Raw genomic sequence first — 21620 nt, forward strand, 5'->3', positions numbered from 1 at the left:
TTTTATGTTAAATCCACCCCGACCATTAGGTATGTCACCCCATGTTAGGCCCAAGGACCAAAGATAAGCTCCATCCCTGATTCAAGTGAGCCAAATAATTAGAAACAATATACAAGGTAATGCTCACCCTCCAAATTATTTCCCTTGGTGTAGCCCATCCAAATCACGTGTGGGCTTGATTTTTTGGATCTTAGTTCAAGTTTTGGTATATCATATGTTGGTTGGAGCGGAATTCATATATAATTATGATGGCGGACCTCGTAAAAATCAAGAGTGGATGTCTCTCTCTCAACACTTTCCTTTGTTGTGGACCACCTTAATCGCTAATCAGCCAGAGGCTTTGCCCTAGGCCTAACTTGCGGTAACACACTGAATGGTCGGAGCCGATTTCACATACATTATGATCGGCTCCCTAAAAACTCTTGGTTAGGCCTGTGTCTCCAAAAGAAATATTAAAAATTACTGTATACAGAACCTTGATTTTTATGGGGCCCACCGTTATCTACAAGTGAGATCTATTCTGAGCATTAGATGTGTAATCTAATGTTAGGCCCGGGGCCAAAAAACCAAGCCGACTTGTAAGTAAGGTGGGCCCACCAACGGAAATAATTGGGAGAGAGACATCTACCTTGATGTTGACAAGGCCCACCATAATGATTATATAAAATCTACTTCAACAATTAGATGCCACACCAAAACTTAGGCCCTAGGCTCCAAAATTATGCCCATATATTATTCAAGTGGGCACACAAAGGAAATAATTTGTAAGGTAAAAGTTGACTGATACATTGTTTCTAATTGTGTGATCCACCTAACAATTGATAGGGCTGATTTTTGGATCTTGAGTCTAACACAGGGTGATGCACTCAGTGCTACGGGTGGATTTCGCATATAGTCACTCGAGGTGGGAACTTTACCTTCCCTCATTTTTATTAGCATTAATTAACTAATGATATATCGCTAACAATTGATAGGGCTGGAGAGTTACTTTTATATCACAAGATTGCCATTACAATTAGTAATATGCTGGGTCGGGCTGGATTTGGGCTAGGTTGTACACGGGCCAAAGTGAAAAAGGGCCTGAATTTTAAGCCTGACCTTAAACCTTGCGATTATACCCCAGCCCCCAAGGTAGACCATGACCAACAGCCCTCCATGCCAGCTTGGCTACTTGGAGGCGTGTTTCTTGCTACGGGGTCATCCTTTTTACACGGAGCCATGTAACCCAAAGCACATGGGCCAAATGAGAATTGTGTGACACCCTTCATTCATTAGTTTCTTCATCTCATGTTATTCTAGGTAGGCCAAAAAAATAAGACAAATCCAAACCTTAAATTGGTCACACAAAAAAGATGGATTGAATGCCAACCATCTAAACCTTCTCCAAGGCGGCTGATTTGCGTTTTCCTTTCATCATCTTTCTGGGAGTAATGTAATGAATGGAATATAACTATATCATAGTGATCCGGCCATCAATAAGCCTGGCAAGGCAAAATCAAAATTTTGAATAAACCCATCCCAAAAAGTTCAAAATCCAGGCCGAAGCCGCCGAGCCTGACCGGTTGATAGCCAGATGGTAGGTCCAATGATAGCCTTTTTGTCCCTACTTTTCATATGGTGTGACCCATTTAGAGTTTTGGATCTAAATCCCTACGGTTCAAAATCCCATTTTTTGTTACGCATGCCAAGTATTCTTGGAAATTCATACCCGACTTTGGCTTTCCAAAATCCTACTCTGTATACTTCTTTAAGGTTTCTTAGTTATCTATCTGTCATGTTAGGAAGGATCTGTATGAATATACAGTACCCAAGAACATTAGAAGGAAACTACGAAATTCAAAAAAGGACTTACTACCAGATAATGATCAAATTGCAATGAATACTAGATCTCATTTTCTTAGATCATCTATTCTAATTATATTATGATAGGTTTTGGAGAAAACCAGAAAAATTACCACACATAAGAGAATTCCATATTGGCGAGGTAAAATCAAAATTTTGAATGAGCCCATCCCAAAATTTTGGTGGATCACATGATTGGAAACCGTGTACAAGGTAACACTTACCCTCTAAACTGTTTCCTTCGGTGTGAGCCACTAAATAATGAAGCCTAGTGTTTGGGCACAGGCCTAAGTTTTGGAGTGAATTTTATATAATCATAGTGAGGGTGGACATCTCTCTCCTAACTGTTTTCCTTGGTGTGACCTGTCTAATCAAGGGTCATCATGAGATTTTAACAATCGTCATAATGTAGAATTATACCTCTAATAGTTGAAGTGGATTCTACCTACCATGTTATGGTAGTAGGCTCCATAAAAAATCGGGTGGGCCTACCTCTCCAAGCTTTTTCACTAATAGAAACACAACAACAGCAGATTTTTATGGGGCCCACCATGATGTGTATGTAGTATCTACTCCGACCATTTGATGTGCAGTCCTACATTCGGCTAAGTCCAAAAAAGCTCAGGCTAACTTGTGTTTCAGGTGGGCCACACCAGAGAAAACAAATGCAAGAGAGATGTCCACCCTTGATTCTTACAAGGACTATCATGATGATCATATAAAATCCACTCTAACTGCCACACCAATATCTAGGCATAGGGTGCAAAAATCACCTCCATCTGTGGCACAGGTGAGCCAAACTAAGGGAAACTATGGGTGAGCATTGTCCTCTTTACTATTTCAAATCATGTGGTCCACTTCAAATAATGATGGACTTTTTTGAGCCATGGCTCAACATGGTGTAGCACACGTCAGTGGATTTCAAATCAACAACAAGGTGGAGCCCACCCAAGCTACGACCAGCTTTCGGAAAATCATATGAAAGCATATCCTTGAGACACCCAACCGCAGTGATGTGTCTAGGGAAGTACCTTTCAGGGCCCATCATTTTTTAGAGGACTTACCGTGATGTGTATGTAAGATTCACTCCGACCAGTAGATGTGTAATCTTATGTTATGCTCATGGCTAAAAACTCTAGATGACCTGTGATTTTGGTGGGCCACACAAAGGAATACAATTGGGAGAGAGATGTCCACACTTGATATTTACAGGGCCCACCACGATGATTATATAAAATCCACTCCAGTCATTAAATAGCACACCTAAATAAATACCTAAGGCCCAAATATCATACCCATTTATTATTGAGGTAGGCCATACAAAGGTAAATCGTTTGGAGGGTAAGTGTTGTCCCGTACACTATTTCCAATAGTGTGGTGTACCTAAAAAACGGATGGGACTGATTTTTCGGGTCATGAGCCTAACGTAGAATTAGGCAGTGTGAATTTCACATAAACACGAGGTGGGGGCCATCCTAGCCGGCAACATTTTTGCCTATGCGGGAAATAACATTTCCGTCCTCTTTGACCCTTTCTCTGCTCTGATGTAAGATGTGGAAGAAATTTCAATTTGGATTTTTTAAACTCCAACGGCCGGCTAAACCGACAGGCTTGTGGACGTTCAAGTCAAGTCCAGCCTGATTTAGAAAAAGGCATGAAATTTAAGTCCGAGCCCGATCACTCCAGTCCAAGCCCGATCCACACTAATATTAGTGAGAAATCTACTCCGTCCATCCTATTCACCGAATCGTGTTGGAACATGCTCCAAAAAATGCCTGCCGTTAAAACCCCATTCATACCGTTCATGAGGTCCTCCCTACGGTTATGAACTGAAAAATACAAAACTGTTAGCCTGATTTAAAACTTATGCCCCAGGAATGTTTCAATGGTGGACATTCTATCCTCACTTTTCCAATCGTGCAGCCTACTTGAGTTTTGGATCTGCCTCAAGTTTCGGCTCATATCCCAACTTGATCTGAAAAGACAGATGGATGGGTGGATATCTCACAAACATCAAGGTGGCCGGGCCCCATGATCTTTCCTTGACATCCACGCCATCCATCATGTCTGCCCCCATCACCTTCTTGGCGCTGAAAACTCACCTCAACCCAGAACTTGGGTAGGCCACACCCTCTAAACTACTGCCTAAAACCAATAAAGTCACATTTTGAGGCCCACCTAAGTTTGGAATGACCTAAAGTTTCATGACAACATCCATCCTTGTGGGGCTCATCTTATGAAGGGATTGGATGACATATACAAAACACAGGAGCCTAGTACAAAATCTGAAAATATTTAGAAATGGGTGTCCACATCACAACTGTTCCCTGTGCTGTGTGGCCCACCTATGGTCAGGATCGGTATGATTTTCTATAGATGCCGGCTGAACACGACGGGCCTTATATTGTGGATATGGACCCACAAATGAAAGTTGGTCCAACACAATTTATAATAGGATATGCTTATATTCTATAATAGTTAGTAGAAAAGCCGGCCTGGAAAGGTATACCAAATCTACCTATTATTCCTTATCTAAGTTAGGGTCCACAAATTGGAGCGTTTAGATCGTGTGTGCGCACGCATTTCTACGGGAATTCATATTTGCCCCCGTATCAATTAACTCTTTTCTTCTTTTTTTTTTTTTTCGTAAGAGTAAGACAAGTTGTTCTTGTCCAGAGTAGCATCAACCTCCTTCTATAAATACCCATCCATCGTAAGTTCGTAACAGAGCATAAGCAACAACAGCCATGGCCATACAGAAATCTTTCTCTCTTGCTTTTCTGCTTTTATTGTTAGAATTTCTTTCTTCCAATGCCTTTACAACAGCACCAGCATCCACAATCGGAGAAGCAGAGGCTCTCTTGGAATGGAAAGCCAGCATCTTGTCACCACAAGCTCTCCATTCATGGTCACTTCCATCTGCTAATGCTAGTGCCAACGCAATCTCTCCATGCAAATGGTATGGGATCTCCTGCAACGGCCTTGGAAGTGTAATAGAGATAAGCTTACCGAGTGCAGGCTTACAAGGTAAGCTTGATAACTAGAGCTTCTCGTCATTTCCAAACCTCCTCCGTCTCAATCTAAGAAACAACACACTCTCTGGAGTTCTACCTCTTTCAATGGCTAACCTTTCTCACCTTTCAGAGCTTGACATCTCATCTAATGAAATAAGAGGCGAACTAGCTCCAAGTTTCTTCACCAGTTGGACCAAACTCATCTCCCTTCAGTTCCAAAAAAATCAACACATGGGGAAAATTCCATCTCAAATCGGCCTGCTTAAACATCTTCAGATCCTCTACCTCTTTGACAATCAAATTTCCGGTTCAATCCCCACACAATTAGAAAATCTCAAGAATTTGGTTGAGTTGGCGTTGTATAATAACAATCTGACAGGTCCAATCCCTCCTGCTTTAGGTAATTTGAGAAACCTTACACTTTTGTACCTCTACAGCAATCAAATTTCTGGTTCAATTCCTGCACAATTAGGAAATCTGAAGAATTTGGTTGAGTTGGCATTGCACAAAAACAATCTGACAGGTCCAATCCCTCCTGCTTTAGGTAATTTGAGAAACCTTACACTTTTGTACCTCTACAGCAATCAAATTTCTGGTTCAATTCCTGCACAATTAGGAAATCTCAAGAATTTGGTTAAGTTGTCGTTGTCCAATAATTGTCTGACAGGTCCAATCCCTCCTGCTTTAGGTAATTTGAGAAACCTTACACTTTTGTACCTCTACAGCAATCAAATTTCTGGTTCAATTCCTGCACAATTAGGAAATCTCAAGAATTTGGTTGAGTTGGGGTTGTGCAATAACAGTCTGACAGGTCCAATCCCTCCTGCTTTAGGTAATTTGAGAAACCTTACACTTTTGCACCTCTACAGCAATCAAATTTCTGGTTCAATTCCTCTAGAAATTGGGAATTTGGTAAATCTCAATAAGCTTGCGCTGTCCAGTAACCTTCTAACAGGTTCCATCCCTTCCTCTTTAGGAAACTTTACCAAGCTTGAACACTTCACTGCCTTTGACAACCATTTAAATGGTGAGATCCCAAAAAGCTTTAGAAATTGCACCAGGTTAACTAGAGTTCGACTGGAGGGAAACCAGCTCATTGGAAATGTATCAAAAATCTTTGGTGTATACCCACATCTCTATTTCATGGATGTCAGCAACAACAGGTTGTTTGGTGAACTCTCACCGAACTGGGGAGAATGCAGAAACTTGACGATGCTACAATTCTCTGGGAACATGATCACTGGTAGAATTCCTCCCGAGATTGGGTGGTTAACGCGGCTAAGAGTGCTTGGTCTTTCTTCAAACCGTTTGGTAGGAGAGATTCCAAAGGAATTGGGAAGGTTGACTTCATTGTTCATCTTGAATTTAAGTGATAACCAGCTTTCTCATAGGGTTCCTCAAGAAATTGGGAGACTGTCCAATTTGGAGATTCTGGACCTATCAATGAACAACCTAGCTGGTCCAATACCACCTCAGTTGGGGAATTGCTTCAAACTACGGTATCTGAAATTGAGTGAAAATTATTTGAACGGAAGTATTCCATTTCAGATAGGCAACCTGATACACCTACAGGGTGCATTAGACCTTAGCCATAATTCACTCAATGGAGAGATATCATCACAAATTGGGAACTTGCAGATGCTGGAAATGTTAAACATCTCCCACAACATGTTGTCTGGCTCAATTCCAAAATCTTTCGAAGGGATGCTTAGCTTACAATCCGTAGATTTTTCATACAATGATTTGGAAGGCCCTGTTCCCAATAGCAAAGCCTTTCAAAAGGCTCTTGCTGAAGCATTCATAAAAAACAAAGGCTTATGTGGTGAAGTGCAAGGTTTGAGACCCTGCAATGCTCCTTCAACAAGCCATGGTGATGCAAGAAAAGGCCGCCAAGTTGTCATCTTCATTGTGCTTCCTCTCATGGTGGTCTTGTTTCTTTTATTTTGCGTTTCTTCCATTTATTATCAAAGATGGAGAAATAAAGAGAAAGAGGTTCTTGAAAGGAGCAGCCGAAATCCATTTTCAATATGGAATTATGATGGGATTGATGCATTTGAACAGATCGTGGAAGCGACAGAGGGTTTCGACGACAAATATTGCATCGGAACTGGAGGGTATGGAAAAGTTTACAAAGCAAATCTACCATCAGGCCAAGTAGTAGCTGTGAAGAAACTTCACCCACTCGAAGGTCGGGATCAATCCGATCAAAGAAGTTTTAGAAATGAGATTCGAGCATTAACAGAAATCCGTCATCGCAACATTGTGAAGCTTTATGGCTTTTGTTCCCATGCTCAATTCTCATTTCTAATTTATGAGTACATGGAAAGGGGAAGCTTGACTAGCATCCTAAGCAACGACAGAAGAGCTGTAGAGTTGGATTGGACTCTAAGGGTGAAGGTTATTAAAGGTGTGGCCCATGCATTATCTTACATGCACCATGATTGCACCCAGCCAATTGTCCATCGCGACCTATCAAGCAACAACGTTCTGCTGAATTCGGAACTTGAGGCCTGTGTCTCTGACTTCGGCACTGCAAGATTGTTGATACCTGATTCATCCAATTGGACTATGCTCGTAGGCACTTACGGATACATCGCTCCGGGTTAGCTGTTAATTCATTTTCCATGCTTTAAAATTTTTATTAGCAATTGGTATTTATTTTTCTTAAGCTTTTCTTCTTTCCTATCTTTTTTCTTTTTTCTTTTTCTTTTGGCAATTACATATACTAAGGTTTGTGCATAAGTTATCATATTGTTGTCAAATATTGCAATCTAGGGCAACTGGAAGATTCCTTGATCCAAAAGCTGTAAGAGGCCTTTTAAATAAACATACCTGGGTTTCTATTTTTACAATCCCCAACGTCAAAACTAATATAACAATGCAAATGAAGATAAAAGTAAGAATTAATGTTTTCTCTTAGATGCACTTGTAGTCCATTGTTTTTTTTTACATTATGCATAGTGGAGATAATCTGGCTGCATGTTAAGTCTAACCATGATTTAAGTTACCCAACTAACTTAACCATACCTTATTAGCTATTAAATTTGTGGTGCTGACTATTTTTCTTAACTGTACATTTGTTGGCCACCTGTTGGATGGATAAAATCCTCCAATAAGTGTAATTTTTGGGATCTGTTTCATCTACAATATGGGGCCATCTTTTCAAATGGTCTAGTTTGATTTACATGGGTACCAGGTGTAGATAGATGAGTCATCACTATTTAAGAAATGATTGAAAAATCTCATTGCTTCTGGCCCATACCAGTAAATGTGAAAATGATGCATATGGAAATATGGCATCCTCTACAATGTTCAACCAAGAGATCCCTGAGAATGGTTGGCTTTCCTTCATTGTACAAGGGTTCAACAGCTCTATGATCGAAACCGTTGATATAATGTGCCACACAGTGAATGCCTCATGCAACAAAAGAAGTTCCAAGATTGGAAAAATCCTTGAAACAATGCTCATATCACCCAAACCTTCCAAATGAAATGTGTAGCTACAACAGTACTTATAGACACATCGATGCACTCTGGTTTACACGTGCCAACTTCTCATGAACTTGGGACACCTAAGGCACACATAAAGGTAGGCCCAACCATGCAGATCACCCAACACAATGACTAATTTGGTTTTTTATTAGGCAGGCCACCACCATGTGAAAACAATGGATAGTTTTCGAAAAAATCAATGCCAACATTACACAATGTATACATGTAGCATGGCTGGTGAGTGAACTATCTTGACTTTTTAGCAAGATCATCCAAAAGTTTGGCCCATCTTCAATACCTCACAGATGTGCTACATACTTCTCAGTTGGCATATATATGCACAGTTTAGAAAGATGTCTTGGGCTTAACAAGCACAATAAACTAAAAGATATGAAACCTTGATTAAGAAACCCGGGTGACTTTGATACAAGATTAAGAGTTTAACTATTAATGATTAAGGAGGAGAAAAGATCATGACTGAAGTATCTTCTTTCTTGCAGAGCTTGCATTTACAATGAGGGTGACTGAAAAATGCGACGTATATAGCTTTGGTGTGGTGGCGCTTGAAGTGATGATGGGAAGGCATCCTGGGGAGCTCATCTCCTCTTTGTCATCACCAAGTAGACATGATACACTGCTAAAGGATATGTTGGACCAACGTCTCTCAGATCCAACGGCTGAGATTGCACCGGAAGTCTTATTTGAGGTGTCCATGGCACTTTCATGCATTCGGCTAGATCCAAACTCTCGGCCAACCATGCACTACGTGGCTCAAGAGCTATCTATTGGTCGGCCTTCCTTCTCTCTAGGACCATTCTACGCACTTACATTACGCCAGCTGATGGATCTCAAGGTATAGTTGGCTGGAAGAAAATCATATAGTGAGGTTGGGGGTGCAGTGGCAAGGACAATATTATTATGTGTGTTTATTAATGTATGAAAATCATCCAATGTAGATAAGGTGTTTTTCTTGTTATGATATGTATGCAATTCAGTGTTGTGGAATTAATCCATGTTTACGGAAAATTTAGATTTCCAGGTGAGGTCCATCTTTTTCTCTGTGGTTCCCACCCTGGATGTTTGTACATAATTTTTATTATATCAATAAAGTTATAGACGGTGTTCTCCCACCTTTCTCTAAAACAAAAAAGAAAAAAAAAGAAAAAAAAAAGTGGATTTCTATGATTAGTGATCAAAACCCAAATGTAATATAAGTATGTTGAAAAATAAAAAATGTTTTCTTGTGTAACGGTTATATATGTTCTAACTGAAAGTCTTCTAAGCCGAAGAATTTACATATATATTTTAGGAGTTATAATACTTTTTTCAAATTCCAATTTTATACTAACATATTATTATGAAAAGAAGAATGATACATTTATCAACGAGAGAAGGTATCAATTGTGGTTCCTTTAATTGGAAGGGAAAAGAAGAAGAAGAAAAAAAAAAAAGAGATAAATGTTCACTCCCCAAGTGTAGGGTTGTGATGTAGTAATAAACTCGGTAAGACCGAGGTCGAATCCCAAGGGACTAATACTTGTACGTTATCTGAAACCAAGTAGAACTAGAACTAGACTAAGATGTGATCTAAAATCAATGAATTTGAGGGAATAATTGTGGAATAATTATCTAAAACTTTAGACAATTCAGGGAAGGGAAACTAGGGATTCAGAGGATCCACTTGTAGAGATCAGAGAGATCTTATGCCTGCATCAGGAATCATGAAAATCAAACTGAACTTATTTGATTTAGCCTTCACGAGATGAGTGGTATATGAATTAGAATAGATTCCATCACCAAACCATACCCAGGAGACAAAGTTAACAACAGAATTAAACTAATCACCAACCAATCAACATGCTATGAAGGTTAGGAAGGGTACCATCATCCTACCATGCCCAGGAGACGATGGTGAACAACAGGGCTCCCTGACGTCATAAAAAAGGAAAAAGGAAATATTCAAAGCCATTGCAGGCCCATTGTAATTTCAGTCACAATAGACCATTAAAGACTAAACACATTCCTTCCATAATCAACTAAAAACAAATTCAGTTCATGAGTTTACATTAAAAGCATATAATAGAATTTCCCATCTCGCTACAGGCTTCACCTCTTAGCCCTAGCTAAGAGGTTTAGCCACACATGAATGGGCTGAACAAAGCAACAAAATAAAAATAAAAAGAGAAAGAAAAGAACAAGAAGGAAAGAGAGAACCAGATCTCAATCCTATTCCAGCCTCACGTTCCTGCCTCCCAAAAAAACCTTCGATCCCTTCTCTTTTCTCTTTTTCTTTCTTTTATAGGCCAAAAGGCCGTCGGCTTGGAGAGAGCGGAAACTCCTCACGCACGCTGCTGGAGTTGGAACCGTCTTCACAGTCCGAATTGTAGCAGGAATCGAATTCTTACGCTATTTTTTCGGTGGGGCCCATTCTTAAATTCAGACAGGAGATCCACTCCGTTCACCGGATTCTCTTCGAAATTTCGACCGGAGATGGTCGGTTTTGGATCAGATTCAGCGTAACCCATGGAAGAGATCAGCTGCAACAGTTGTAAGACAGTCCTTTTGTGATCATTGAGACCAGCACCTGCGCATGTATGAGTGCATAAAGACAACATGAGCTTGGCTAGAGTGAGCCCCTCTGTATGATGGGCGGTTAAGATCGCACATCTGATCATCGCCAGTGGGCCAGGACGCTTCGGAACGTCCGATTTTTTCGGACCGCGAAACAGGTGACGATGGTGGGGCCCACTTCACTGTTGTTTTGAGAAATTCAAGCCGTCCATTGGATTCAGGATGAAGAACAGTTCGGGAAGGGACAGTTTCAGTTTGATTTTGGTGTGGCCCACAAGCCGGTTCAGTCCACCGTCCATCTTCCGTTTTGAACTGCCAGGAACCCATCCATATTGTTTCTAGGAATTTTGTCACCTAGGCTTTGGTAATAAGGCCTTTGCAATCTTAATGGACGGCCTGGATCTTCTAATTACATGATGAGTGGGGCCCACTAAGCAAACCCACAGACGGACAGCGTTAACGCTGTTGCGTTTTTGAAAATTTTGAGTTTTTGTCGGTCAGCGCCTGATGACTGACTTTGAGTGCACGGGTGCACGACTGGTGCACGTGCACACTGTACACATGCAATGCACACGTGGGGTCCATCATGGTGTATGTACACAATCTCCTCCGTCCATCTGGTTCTTCACATGATTTAAGGCGTTAAGACCGAAGATGAGGTGTATCCAGAGATCAGGTGGGCCCCAGATCAGTAAATTGTGGGCTGATCTGTCCGTTGGGTCACTTCCACAGCGATTCAATGGATGAAATTTTATGTGTACGGTTAATTTATGGCCCTCAGGCGATGTATGAATTTTCGAGCTGAACGGATGGTGGGAACCCTGTGATCTTGCATTCTGGATGTCTTTCGGGCCACTTGAGCTTTAGTTTCTCGATTTTCTTAAATCACTGGCGTGCACATCCGTCGATCTTGGTCTCCTGGGGTCCATCGCTTGCCTTGGTGATTTCAGACTGTTAAATCTATGCTTTTAGTACCTTTTCCCAGTCCAGGCTCGTAAACACGCCCTGCAACACAAACACGATTTAAATCGGGCCGTTAAGTAGTATTATGTTTGAAAATCCAGGCAATAATAGGGTCTGATATACAATATTTGACCCTCAACAATAAAGAACGACGACTTCACACTTTGGCAATGTGAATCAAGATGATTATACTAACCTTAATCCAAAGTGTCTTCCAAATCTACTCCAGTCTAAAAGGCATAAAGAGTTACGTGACCATTTCTCTTCATTCAACCCTGATGTTAAGAGGTCCAAAACTATCATCAAGAGGGCCTTATATTTCATTGATACATTCCAAGCTTCACAAAAAAAGGACAAAGCCTCCTCACTTTGGAATAGAGGATTTTTTTTTTCTTTTCTAGAAGAGAAGGTGCTCCAAAGAACTTCCAATTGCCCTTGTTGTAACTATCTTCTTTTTCCTTATTTTGAAGTCCTACAATAAAATAATTAGATGAGTATTTGTAAGGCTTGTTAAGGATCTTTGAAGACACTGGGGAGGGGTATCTTTTTTCAAGAAAATAATCTACTTTTCGTTGTAAGTTTAGATTTTTCTACAGCTTTGCCATATATGTGTTTGTACAAAGATCCATCTGGATCAGATAAGCGGTGTGGATCGAGCCATGTGGCATATAAGATATTTGAGAAGCATATGCCTGAGATTTGAAGGACAAGTCATCTTTGTAGGGTTGTTTTTTGTATTTATGTTATCTCCGGATAAGGGTAACAATGTTCTAGCCATGCTAGCCCTAAAACACATTCTGAGCATTCAACAAAGATAAGATCATTATCAATAAATGTCACCGCCCTTTCCTAGCTGGTTACACATGAAAGAGCCACGTGGACGAGTGATTATTCTCTCAGTCCTCTTGTAAGCTATAAATAGTAGAAACATATCTAAAGAAAGGATTTCTCCTTGAATCCAAAGTCAAAACTATAACCCAGCACAACGCTGTGTATCTGGGTTTAGTTCTCCACTACTGCTCAGAAGTAGCGAAGACCCTTACAGTAGATCTAGTTTCGGTTTGTCCCTGCGAACATGTTGGACTAACTCTTAGTTGTAGTCAGTAGTTATGATTCCCTTCCATCTACGCCTGCGTGCTAGATCTGGAGGAAGATCTTAGTTTACGAATCCGTCTACCTATGCTTAGATGCAGGACCAACCATAGTTGTAATATCCTTGGAATTGGTTTTGCCTTGGTCATCGGCATGTTGCTCCCTGAAGTACCTCTTGCTACTTGCAGCTATGTTGGTGATCCCACCGTAGTGGTAAGTCACACATCTTTTCCACATCCATTCTTACAGAGTTTAGTTATTAATGATTAACAAGGAGAAAAGATCATGATTGGACTATCTTCCTTCTTACATAGCTTGCATATAAAATGAGGGTGATTGGAAAATGCGATATATATAGGTTTGGCGTTGTGGCACTTGAAGCCATGATGGGAAGGCATCTGGGGAGCTCATCCCCTCTTTGACATCACCAAGTAGACAAGATATACTGCTAAAGGATATGTTGGACCAACGTCTTCCAAACCCGACGGCTGAGGTTGCACATGAAGTCATATTTGTGGTGTCCATGGCAATTTCATGCATTCGGCCAGATCCAAACTCTCGGCCAACCATGCACCATGTGGCTCAAGAGTTGCCTATTGGTGGGTCTTCCTTCTCTCTATGGCCATTCCATGCACTTACTTTATATCAACTAAGGATCTTAAGGCATAGTTGGGGGGATGAAAATTATCAAGGTTGAGGGTGTGTAGTGGCAAGAAAATTATTACTACTTGTGTTTATTGTATGAAAATCATTGAATGTGGATAAGGTAATTTTCTTGTTATGATATATACGTAATTTTAGTGTGTGGAATCGATGTTTATCTAAAACGTAGATTTTCAGGTGAAGCCTTGTCTTTCTTCGTGGCTCCCACATGAATATTTGTACATTATTTTTATTGTGTCAACAAAGTTATAGGTGGTGTGCTCCCACCTTTCTCTAAAAAAAGTAGATTTATATGATTGGTGATCAAAACTCATATGTAATAAAAGTATGTTGAAAGAATAAAAATGTTTTATTGTGTGATGGTTATCTTCTAGCTGAAGGTCTTCTAAGTTAAAGAATTTACCTTTTAGGAGATGTATTACATTTCTAAAAATACTTGTTTTCTATGTATTATTAGGAGAAGAATGGGTATATTTATCAGTGAGAGAAGGTATCAATTGTGGTTTTGTTAATTGAAGAGGAAAAGAAGAAAAAAAGAGAGAAAAAAGAACAACGACTTCACACTCCAGCAATGTGACTCGAGATAATTATATTATACGTTAAGCCAAAGTGTCTACCAAATCTACTCCAATCTAAAAGGCATAAAGAGTTGCTTGACCCTTTATCTACATTCAAACCTGATATTAAGAGGTATGAAATTATCATTAAGAGGGCCTTATGTTTCATTGATATATTCTAGTTCACATAAATTGAATAAGCCTCCTCATTTTGGTATGGAGGTTTTTTTTTTTTTTCCCCCTTAAAAGACCACATGCTCTAAAGAACTTCAACATAGATGTGTATTTTTTGTTGGGATAGCATAAAAGAAAACCTGAATTTGAATCAAACAAGAGGAAATCAAAGCACACGGATAACACACGAATTTACATGGAAAAACCCTCGTGGGAAAAATCCATGGCACAAAGCAACAAGCAATCTACTGTAAAATTAATATTACAAGAGATAGAAGCACTTACACCGATGTGAACCCCTTCAAATCCCTCTAAAACTCTTAATTTTTTCTCTAAAGCCCTTAGGATTAATGTCTTAGAATCGCCCTTAGAATATCATAATCTCGATTACACTATATATATATATATATATATATATATATATATATATAGAGAGAGAGAGAGAGAGAGAGAGAGAGAGAGAGAGAGAGAGAGAGCATAACGTCTAAAATAAGAAACAGATCGTGCACTTACAAAGGAACCATGCGTGTCGTCGACCGATTGATCGATATCGGTCGAGCAGTCCTCAATCAATCAAATAAGCTATGTTTGATTAACCGAACATGCTAAAAACAATCGAAAGAGTTAATTGGGATTTTTAAAATTCTATCGACTGATCAACCCAATAGTACGATCGATCAAGACTATCCAAAACTTATCCAAAGACTAGTCTGTATGATTGGAGGTTCACTATATTGATCGAGAATGGATATCCGGGAGCTGGAAAGCGTAGGGTCAAAACTGGATTGCTTAGGTGAGTATCTACTAAGAAGCTCTTGGCGAAATCACACGATCTACTGGGACGAAAGGCAGAAGCCCTTTTGATTTGAAAGAGGTCAGGAACTGAAACCCGGGCAATCCTTGAATAGAGTCGGGTGTTGAAGGTTTTTTTTTTGTCGGGGGATTTTTCTCCTGAAGTTGTTAGTCATTGGTATTATTTAATATCAAATAGAATATTTGACTACGCAGGTTCACGCTCAATCTCACACCGGGAGGGGGACCTCTCCGTCTCTCTCCCACGAGAAAGACCTCCAATTCCGTGGCGATTCGAAGGCCATAAAAACTACCCTCAAAGAAGCTGAATTTGAATCCATGTGATTTATCCTTCCATCAATCATGACCTATCCATATATGTATAAACTCGATCGTCCCTTATACCAAGGTGGTCCATCGATCAAACCCATGTTTGTTCACTAGATTGATCGACCAGGGTGGTCGATATATCGATCGATCCCTTGTTTCATGTACAAGTTAAAGACATCTAACAACATTTTCAAAACTTGTTAAGGAGCTTTGAAAATACTTGAGATGATTTTTTTTTTTTTCAAGAGAATGATTTACTTTTCGTTGTTAAGTTCACTTTTTCTGTAACCTTTTCATATATGAGATACTATTAATATTTGATGGCAAAAAAAAAAAAAATTTCATTTTTTTGTATAAAGTAAAATATTCTATTTGGGAGCTTGAAAAGTTAAAGGAGAGAAAGTGACATTTCTTTAAAAGCCATGTACCAAGAAAGCATTTGGAGAATAGGAAAATAGGAAAGGGTTGGGGATTTTTTATTTTTATTTATTTTTTTTTATTTTTTTTTATTTTTTTTTATTTTTTAAGGCCATGTTTAGGAGCTAAGAAAGTATTTTGGGTGGAAAAATATTTTTCAAGAAAATGACATTTTCCTTTATTATAAGTTCACAGTTTGGTGCAAAACATTTTCTAAGAAATCTTTTTCATAGAAGAAGTCCTAAAAAATATTTCCAAGCATCCTGTAAATTTATTTATTTTTTGCACCTTCTCAAAAGCTTACTTGGAAAATAGCTTTTAAAGAAATGTCACTTTTTTTTTTTCCTTTCATTTTCCAAGCTCCCAAGGGCCCTGTATGGGGGATTAGAAAATTAAAGGAGAGATTTGCATTTTCTTTGGAAGTCATTTTTCGAGAAAGCATATGGAGAGAAACTTTTATAACAACGAACACCAAGAATTGCAGGTGTTAGGTGCGAATTGGCACACGTTAGAGGCTGTAAAAGGGTAAGGGAAAGGATTAAGAGGATGTGCCTGAAAGTAGCTAGAAAAAACTTGACAATTTATGATCTAATTGAAGATTTGTTCTTAGATAGAGTGGAATGATGGAATAAGATTCAACCAATAAAGCCAAATAATTTGGATAAGGCTTAGAAGATATATGATATGTAACACATCCATGAGCTCCATACATAAAATTGAAAACCATATCATAGAAATTCTCTGGTGGAGCATTTTGGTTGACTATTTCCTTTGCTTCCCATTCTATAATCTTTCTTACAAATGCACCATAACACTCTTGAGAACCCTCCCCACAGGCACCGTTGCACTCAGTGTCACACATCTAACTTGGAATGCTTGTTGGACATCTAAATTATACACAAGGTAGCTGACACAGATGACCTTAAACAAAGATTAGGCTGCTCATCGGGCATGCCACTACCATGTGAAAGAAAAGAACATTTGAAAATGATAGTCCACAATCTAGAGTTTGTGACTACGTAGGCGATTGAAAAATAAGACGTGTCTTTAACTTAGGGCCCATTTGGACGGGAGTATTAGGTTGGATTCGGTCGTAGTAGGTTGGATAGCGGCATCATATCCAATAGAGTACGGGCAGACGCCTGTTTGGACGGGAGAGAGATGCGCAGGGGGGTGTCGCCTGCTGGATTGACCGCTGGATTGCATCTCAGCACCAGATACATCTCTCTCTCTCTCTCTCTCTCTCTCTCTCTCTCTCTCTCTCTTGCTGGATTGACCGCTGGATTCACCCCTCTATCTCTGGATTTTCCTCGAGCCCATCCCAGTCCTTCTCACGGACTAAGGGATGGGATTGAAGGTAGCTGGATATGGCGGGAGCAGTGGCGGGAAGGATCATCTCTCCAGTTTCATCATCTAATAAATCTCAGGTATTCTCGACGATGGTGGCCATCACAGCCATCACCGTTGATACACGCAGGTACGTCTTCTTCCTCCTATGGCCTGATACGGTGGCATACAGTTGGGAATCTGTCATGCATGTCATTGCACCACTCTGTGAGAGGGCCATTGGCTTCCGATCTGCATGTCCAGTTTTACAGGCCCCTGGATTTTGGGGGTTTCTATGCGATCTGATTTTTTATGTATTGTGCACTCCAGAAATCGGGGGTTTCAGGTTTTTAGAGTGTGATGACTTAATATTTGCTGGAATAGATAATCCAGGAAGATTGTTTGTGCTTCAATCCTCCTGTATGCAATTGACTGCTTCCATTTTCGTAATCCTCTTTGCCTATGTTTTCTGAATATTTGGGGTTTTATGAAATCAGATTGTGGGCGTCGTGGCTTATTCTGATTTGGATTTTCTTAAATTAGATACTGATTCTGCTTCAAACAGTCTGTATTCAGTCTTATTGTTGATTTTCAGAAACCATTTTGATCATGGTATCTGAAAATTGGGGGTTTTGTGAAATCTTATTTCTACTCTTCAATCCCACTCCAAATAACCCCCAATTTCTGGATATGGGGCATTTTCGTGAAATCTGACATGGAGGCACCGCATCCAGAAGGACTGATTCTGCTTAAGACAGTCTGTATTGAACTAATGGATTTCATTTTTCGAAACCTGTCTGCTCATTGTTTCTAGAAATTGGGGGTTTTGTAAAATCTTATTTGTACTGTTGTGAGGGTTCTCCAATAATAGGGGTTTCAGGATTTTTGGTTTTGGGTTAATCTAAAATCTAACAGTCTCCATATCCAATAGTTGATTTGCTTTCATTTCCAACTCAGAGTGCTCTTTGATCTCCACCATTGCCTTAGATAAAGATCTCTGGTATGCTCCAAGTTATTTATCTTACCTTTTCCCTCTCTCATTCTTAGCATTTTCTGCTGTTGTACATAACTAAAAGTTATGAAATATTATTGTAGATCACTCTTTACTTTGTTTCATAGTTTGATAGACAAAACAATATCCCTGTTATTATGATATATGTTATCCACTGTGCTGTCTTCATGGAGAAATAATATTTACTTTGCTTCTTAAGGAAAAAAGCTTATTATGAAACAAGTTACTCAGTCCATTTCTCATTGGGACCCAGTTATTGAGGCACATCCATCCAGTCATTATATGCAATTAGTGAACCATTTGACTAGATAGGTTTCACTAATCATGAGTGTGATGGTGATTGCTTGCCAAATCTGGTTTACCCTTATTGCATCAGTGATTCAGATTCTGAGATTCGAGGGTGCTATTACTAATCCGAGGTACTGGACACCTTAATCTCATATATATATATATATTTTAACAAGATGACCTTATGCGCATGTTTCATGTCCCTCAAAACCTGCATACACCGATAGAGGAAGCTTGCTCGTTTTTCGGATAGTTGATCCGTGAGTTTTTCTTGTTTAACATATCCCACCTTCTTGCCCAAATGCATACATGCACACCTCTTTTATATAACTCTCCAACTATGAAATTCGGATGATTTTTGAGCAAGTGAATATATACTTCCATTGTCTCTCTTCTTTTTGTTCTTTGTCTTTACACAAATGAGGTATTTGCTTTTTTGATGGTTTTTATCAATTTCTTTTCATTATTTTTTGGGTAGTTCCTGTTTGGATTTTGATTTCATTTCTTTCAATGACAACTTTTTTATTTGTGGCCAACTATTGGGGAATTTGAAGCTAGGGATCTTTGATGTAAGCTGTCAAATGTTGGGTTCTCTAGTTGTTTACTTCTCACCTATTCTCTACATATTGCTTGACATTAATGTTTCAATTACTCTCATTAGCTTGCAATTTTTTCCTACTCTAGACTTGTTTTTTTTTTTTTCAATTCAGGTTATTTACGGGAATGCGCCTATATGTCCTATTTAATTCAAAATTTCTTCTTTTGACATGCAATAATTTAATGACTTAAAAAAAATCTTCTTTCAAATCTTCATTTGATTATGCAGGGAAAACACTCAGCAGAGTTATATAATTTGTCTTGCATTCTCACTCTTCCCTGAAACCAGATAAAAGGATACGGTAAGTTTCTAATTGCATTCTGTAAGCTCTCTCCCATTTTTCATGTCTTCTTTTTGTTCCTATATGGGTAACTGATAAAGAATATTTAGGGCCTTGGTGCACAGGAGAAATCTTTTCATTGTGTGCAATCAGGGCCCATGGTTCAATTATCTACATGTTGATATGGCAGCCCTAAGAGTGGATGACCAATGCACCAAGTCTCCAGGATGAAAGATTCTAAACCATTGTAGTTGAAATTGAAGCACTCCTTTTTTACCTTCGTATCTTGACTGTTTCCGTTTATTTGTTGACCACTATCGAATCGTTGCCAATTTTCTTATTTTGTCGATGTTGTCTTCTCTACTTTTCTTTAGGTTCTTAATCCTAAGTAAGGTTGGCTATATGAAGCCAATTTGTCATTTTGGGCATCTATGCATGTTTGATTATAATTGGTTTTAAAGGGTAAAGATCATATTGCCAGTTAGATTTGGCTGGCACAATTTCGTGTGGGTGGTTTGGTTCACCCACTTTGCCTATTTTTGAGTGATCCTGCCATAATGTACTTTTACCTTGAACAATACTGATTATATATAATAAAAAAAAGAGAGAGAATTAACAGCTAATCTACGGTTAAGGAATTATATATATATATATATATATATATATATATATATATATATATATATATATATATATATATATCTGCATGGAATTTTTAAATTTTCAATACGAAAGTTAATGAGTTTTGGTCAAATTCTGATGTGGGTTTTTGTTATTGTTTGTAATTTTATATGATTTTTAGAGTTATGGTATGTTTCCCAAAAACTGCTATAACAACTACATGCCCAGTTATCCCTTGAAGTTATGCTACAAAAATCGTAGAAGCATGTCTTTGAATCATCTTTTAATGTACCAATTCATGTAAAACACATTTGGGTTTTCTTCTTTGTGTGAATTTGGAAATCATTGAAGCCAGATGTGCCTAACTGGGCATTGGAGTTACCCATCTTCCATTATCATGTACCATGTATGCGACATGAGTCTCATGGTCCATGCCATCCATCTGGCTTGCGCAACGACTTTCGATCTAGATGATGACATTGATGGAGTTTCTGTTCACTGAATGTTAACAATGGCCATTCATTTCCCATTATTATGATTTTTTTCCCTGTATTACCTTAATGAAGCATGGAATTCTGTTGATGATGATATGGATGATACGATAGATCTATCAGAGGATTACGTTACAGACTCCACAAGGACCATTCCATTACTATCGGACAGTCCTGCGATGGGACATCACGGGTCCCGTGGCACTCCTACTCGTACTCTTGATTCCAATGGTAATCGCGGAGGGATAGTAACAAGGAAACGATCACGCCCGTCTCGTCCATATGATGTACTTGGGGCCTCATTGAATACCGTTGCCGAGTCAATGATGAAATTTGGGCTTGACAAACAGGTTAATCGTACTAATAAAGTACTTGATATGCTCGAGGAGGTGAAAGGCCTGACCACCAAAGAATTTATCGATGTTGGTGAGATCCTGAGTAAGGACAAGTTGTTGGCGTCGTTCTTTATTAGTCTTCGACCCGAGCGCCGAGTGGAATGGTTAAAGGAAAAACTCCGTGATCACTTCGGTGATGGAGGTGATGGTTCTGTCTGCGAGGGTGTGGTTAATGGGTTTATTATGATGGTTTCTATTATGGGCATGTAATAACTTAATATTGTTGTCATGTTTGTTTCCGTATACTATTTTTTTTAATATTTTAGATTTTTGTGTGATGGAATGGTATGCCTAATGTATACTATTATGACTGCTATTTTAATGACTAAATATGTTTTGGAAGCAATTCGGTATATCTACTCACCAGCTTGCATTATGCACATTAACTCAGATTGGATTAGTCAGTTCATAAAATGCAGGAAGGGTACATACATACGACTTTGATATTCAGAAAATAAGATTAGTATTGCTTATTTGAATTACGGATGTTCATTTTTTTGATATATCACAAAAATAATTCATGCATGCCATTGCAGATGGGTAAAGAAAAGTTCTACGTTGTCCTTGTCGGACGACGCCCTGGGATATATAACACTTGGGATGAGGCGTGTGTAGAGGTTGAGGGATGCAGTGGCGGTAGGCACCGTGCGTTTCGGAACTGGAAGGAGGTCATAGCATGCTGAGACAATTTTTTCGGTAAGG

General features: G+C 39.2%; 1 protein-coding gene across 2 annotated transcripts; it reads left to right on the top strand.

Annotated features, from left to right (window-relative positions):
- Nucleotides 1–4937: 4937 nt before the first annotated feature.
- Nucleotides 4938–13688, top strand: LOC131240552 (MDIS1-interacting receptor like kinase 2-like). 2 transcript variants are annotated; one of them, XM_058238843.1, is made up of 3 exons: nucleotides 4938–7458; nucleotides 8849–9234; nucleotides 13667–13688. In XM_058238843.1, exons 1-2 carry the CDS (start codon nucleotides 4962–4964, stop codon nucleotides 9205–9207), a joined length of 2856 nt encoding a protein of 951 aa, XP_058094826.1. In that variant the 5' UTR covers nucleotides 4938–4961; the 3' UTR covers nucleotides 9208–9234; nucleotides 13667–13688. The 2 variants fall into 2 exon arrangements, with proteins under 2 accessions (XP_058094826.1, XP_058094825.1); XM_058238842.1 differs by lacking the exon at nucleotides 13667–13688 and having other exon boundaries at nucleotides 4939–7458; nucleotides 8849–9267.
- Nucleotides 13689–21620: the final 7932 nt, after the last annotated feature.

The sequence above is a fragment of the Magnolia sinica genome, chromosome 3 (assembly GCF_029962835.1).
Source record: "Magnolia sinica isolate HGM2019 chromosome 3, MsV1, whole genome shotgun sequence".
Lineage (NCBI taxonomy): Eukaryota > Viridiplantae > Streptophyta > Magnoliopsida > Magnoliales > Magnoliaceae > Magnolia > Magnolia sinica.

Bases quoted from the DNA above. Each gene is read 5' to 3' on its own strand.
- LOC131240552 (XM_058238843.1), top strand. From the start codon at position 4,962: ATGGCTAACCTTTCTCACCTTTCAGAGCTTGACATCTCATCTAATGAA. The intron at 7,459-8,848 runs GTTAGCTGTTAA...TCTTTCTTGCAG, and splicing joins TTACGGATACATCGCTCCGG to AGCTTGCATTTACAATGAGG.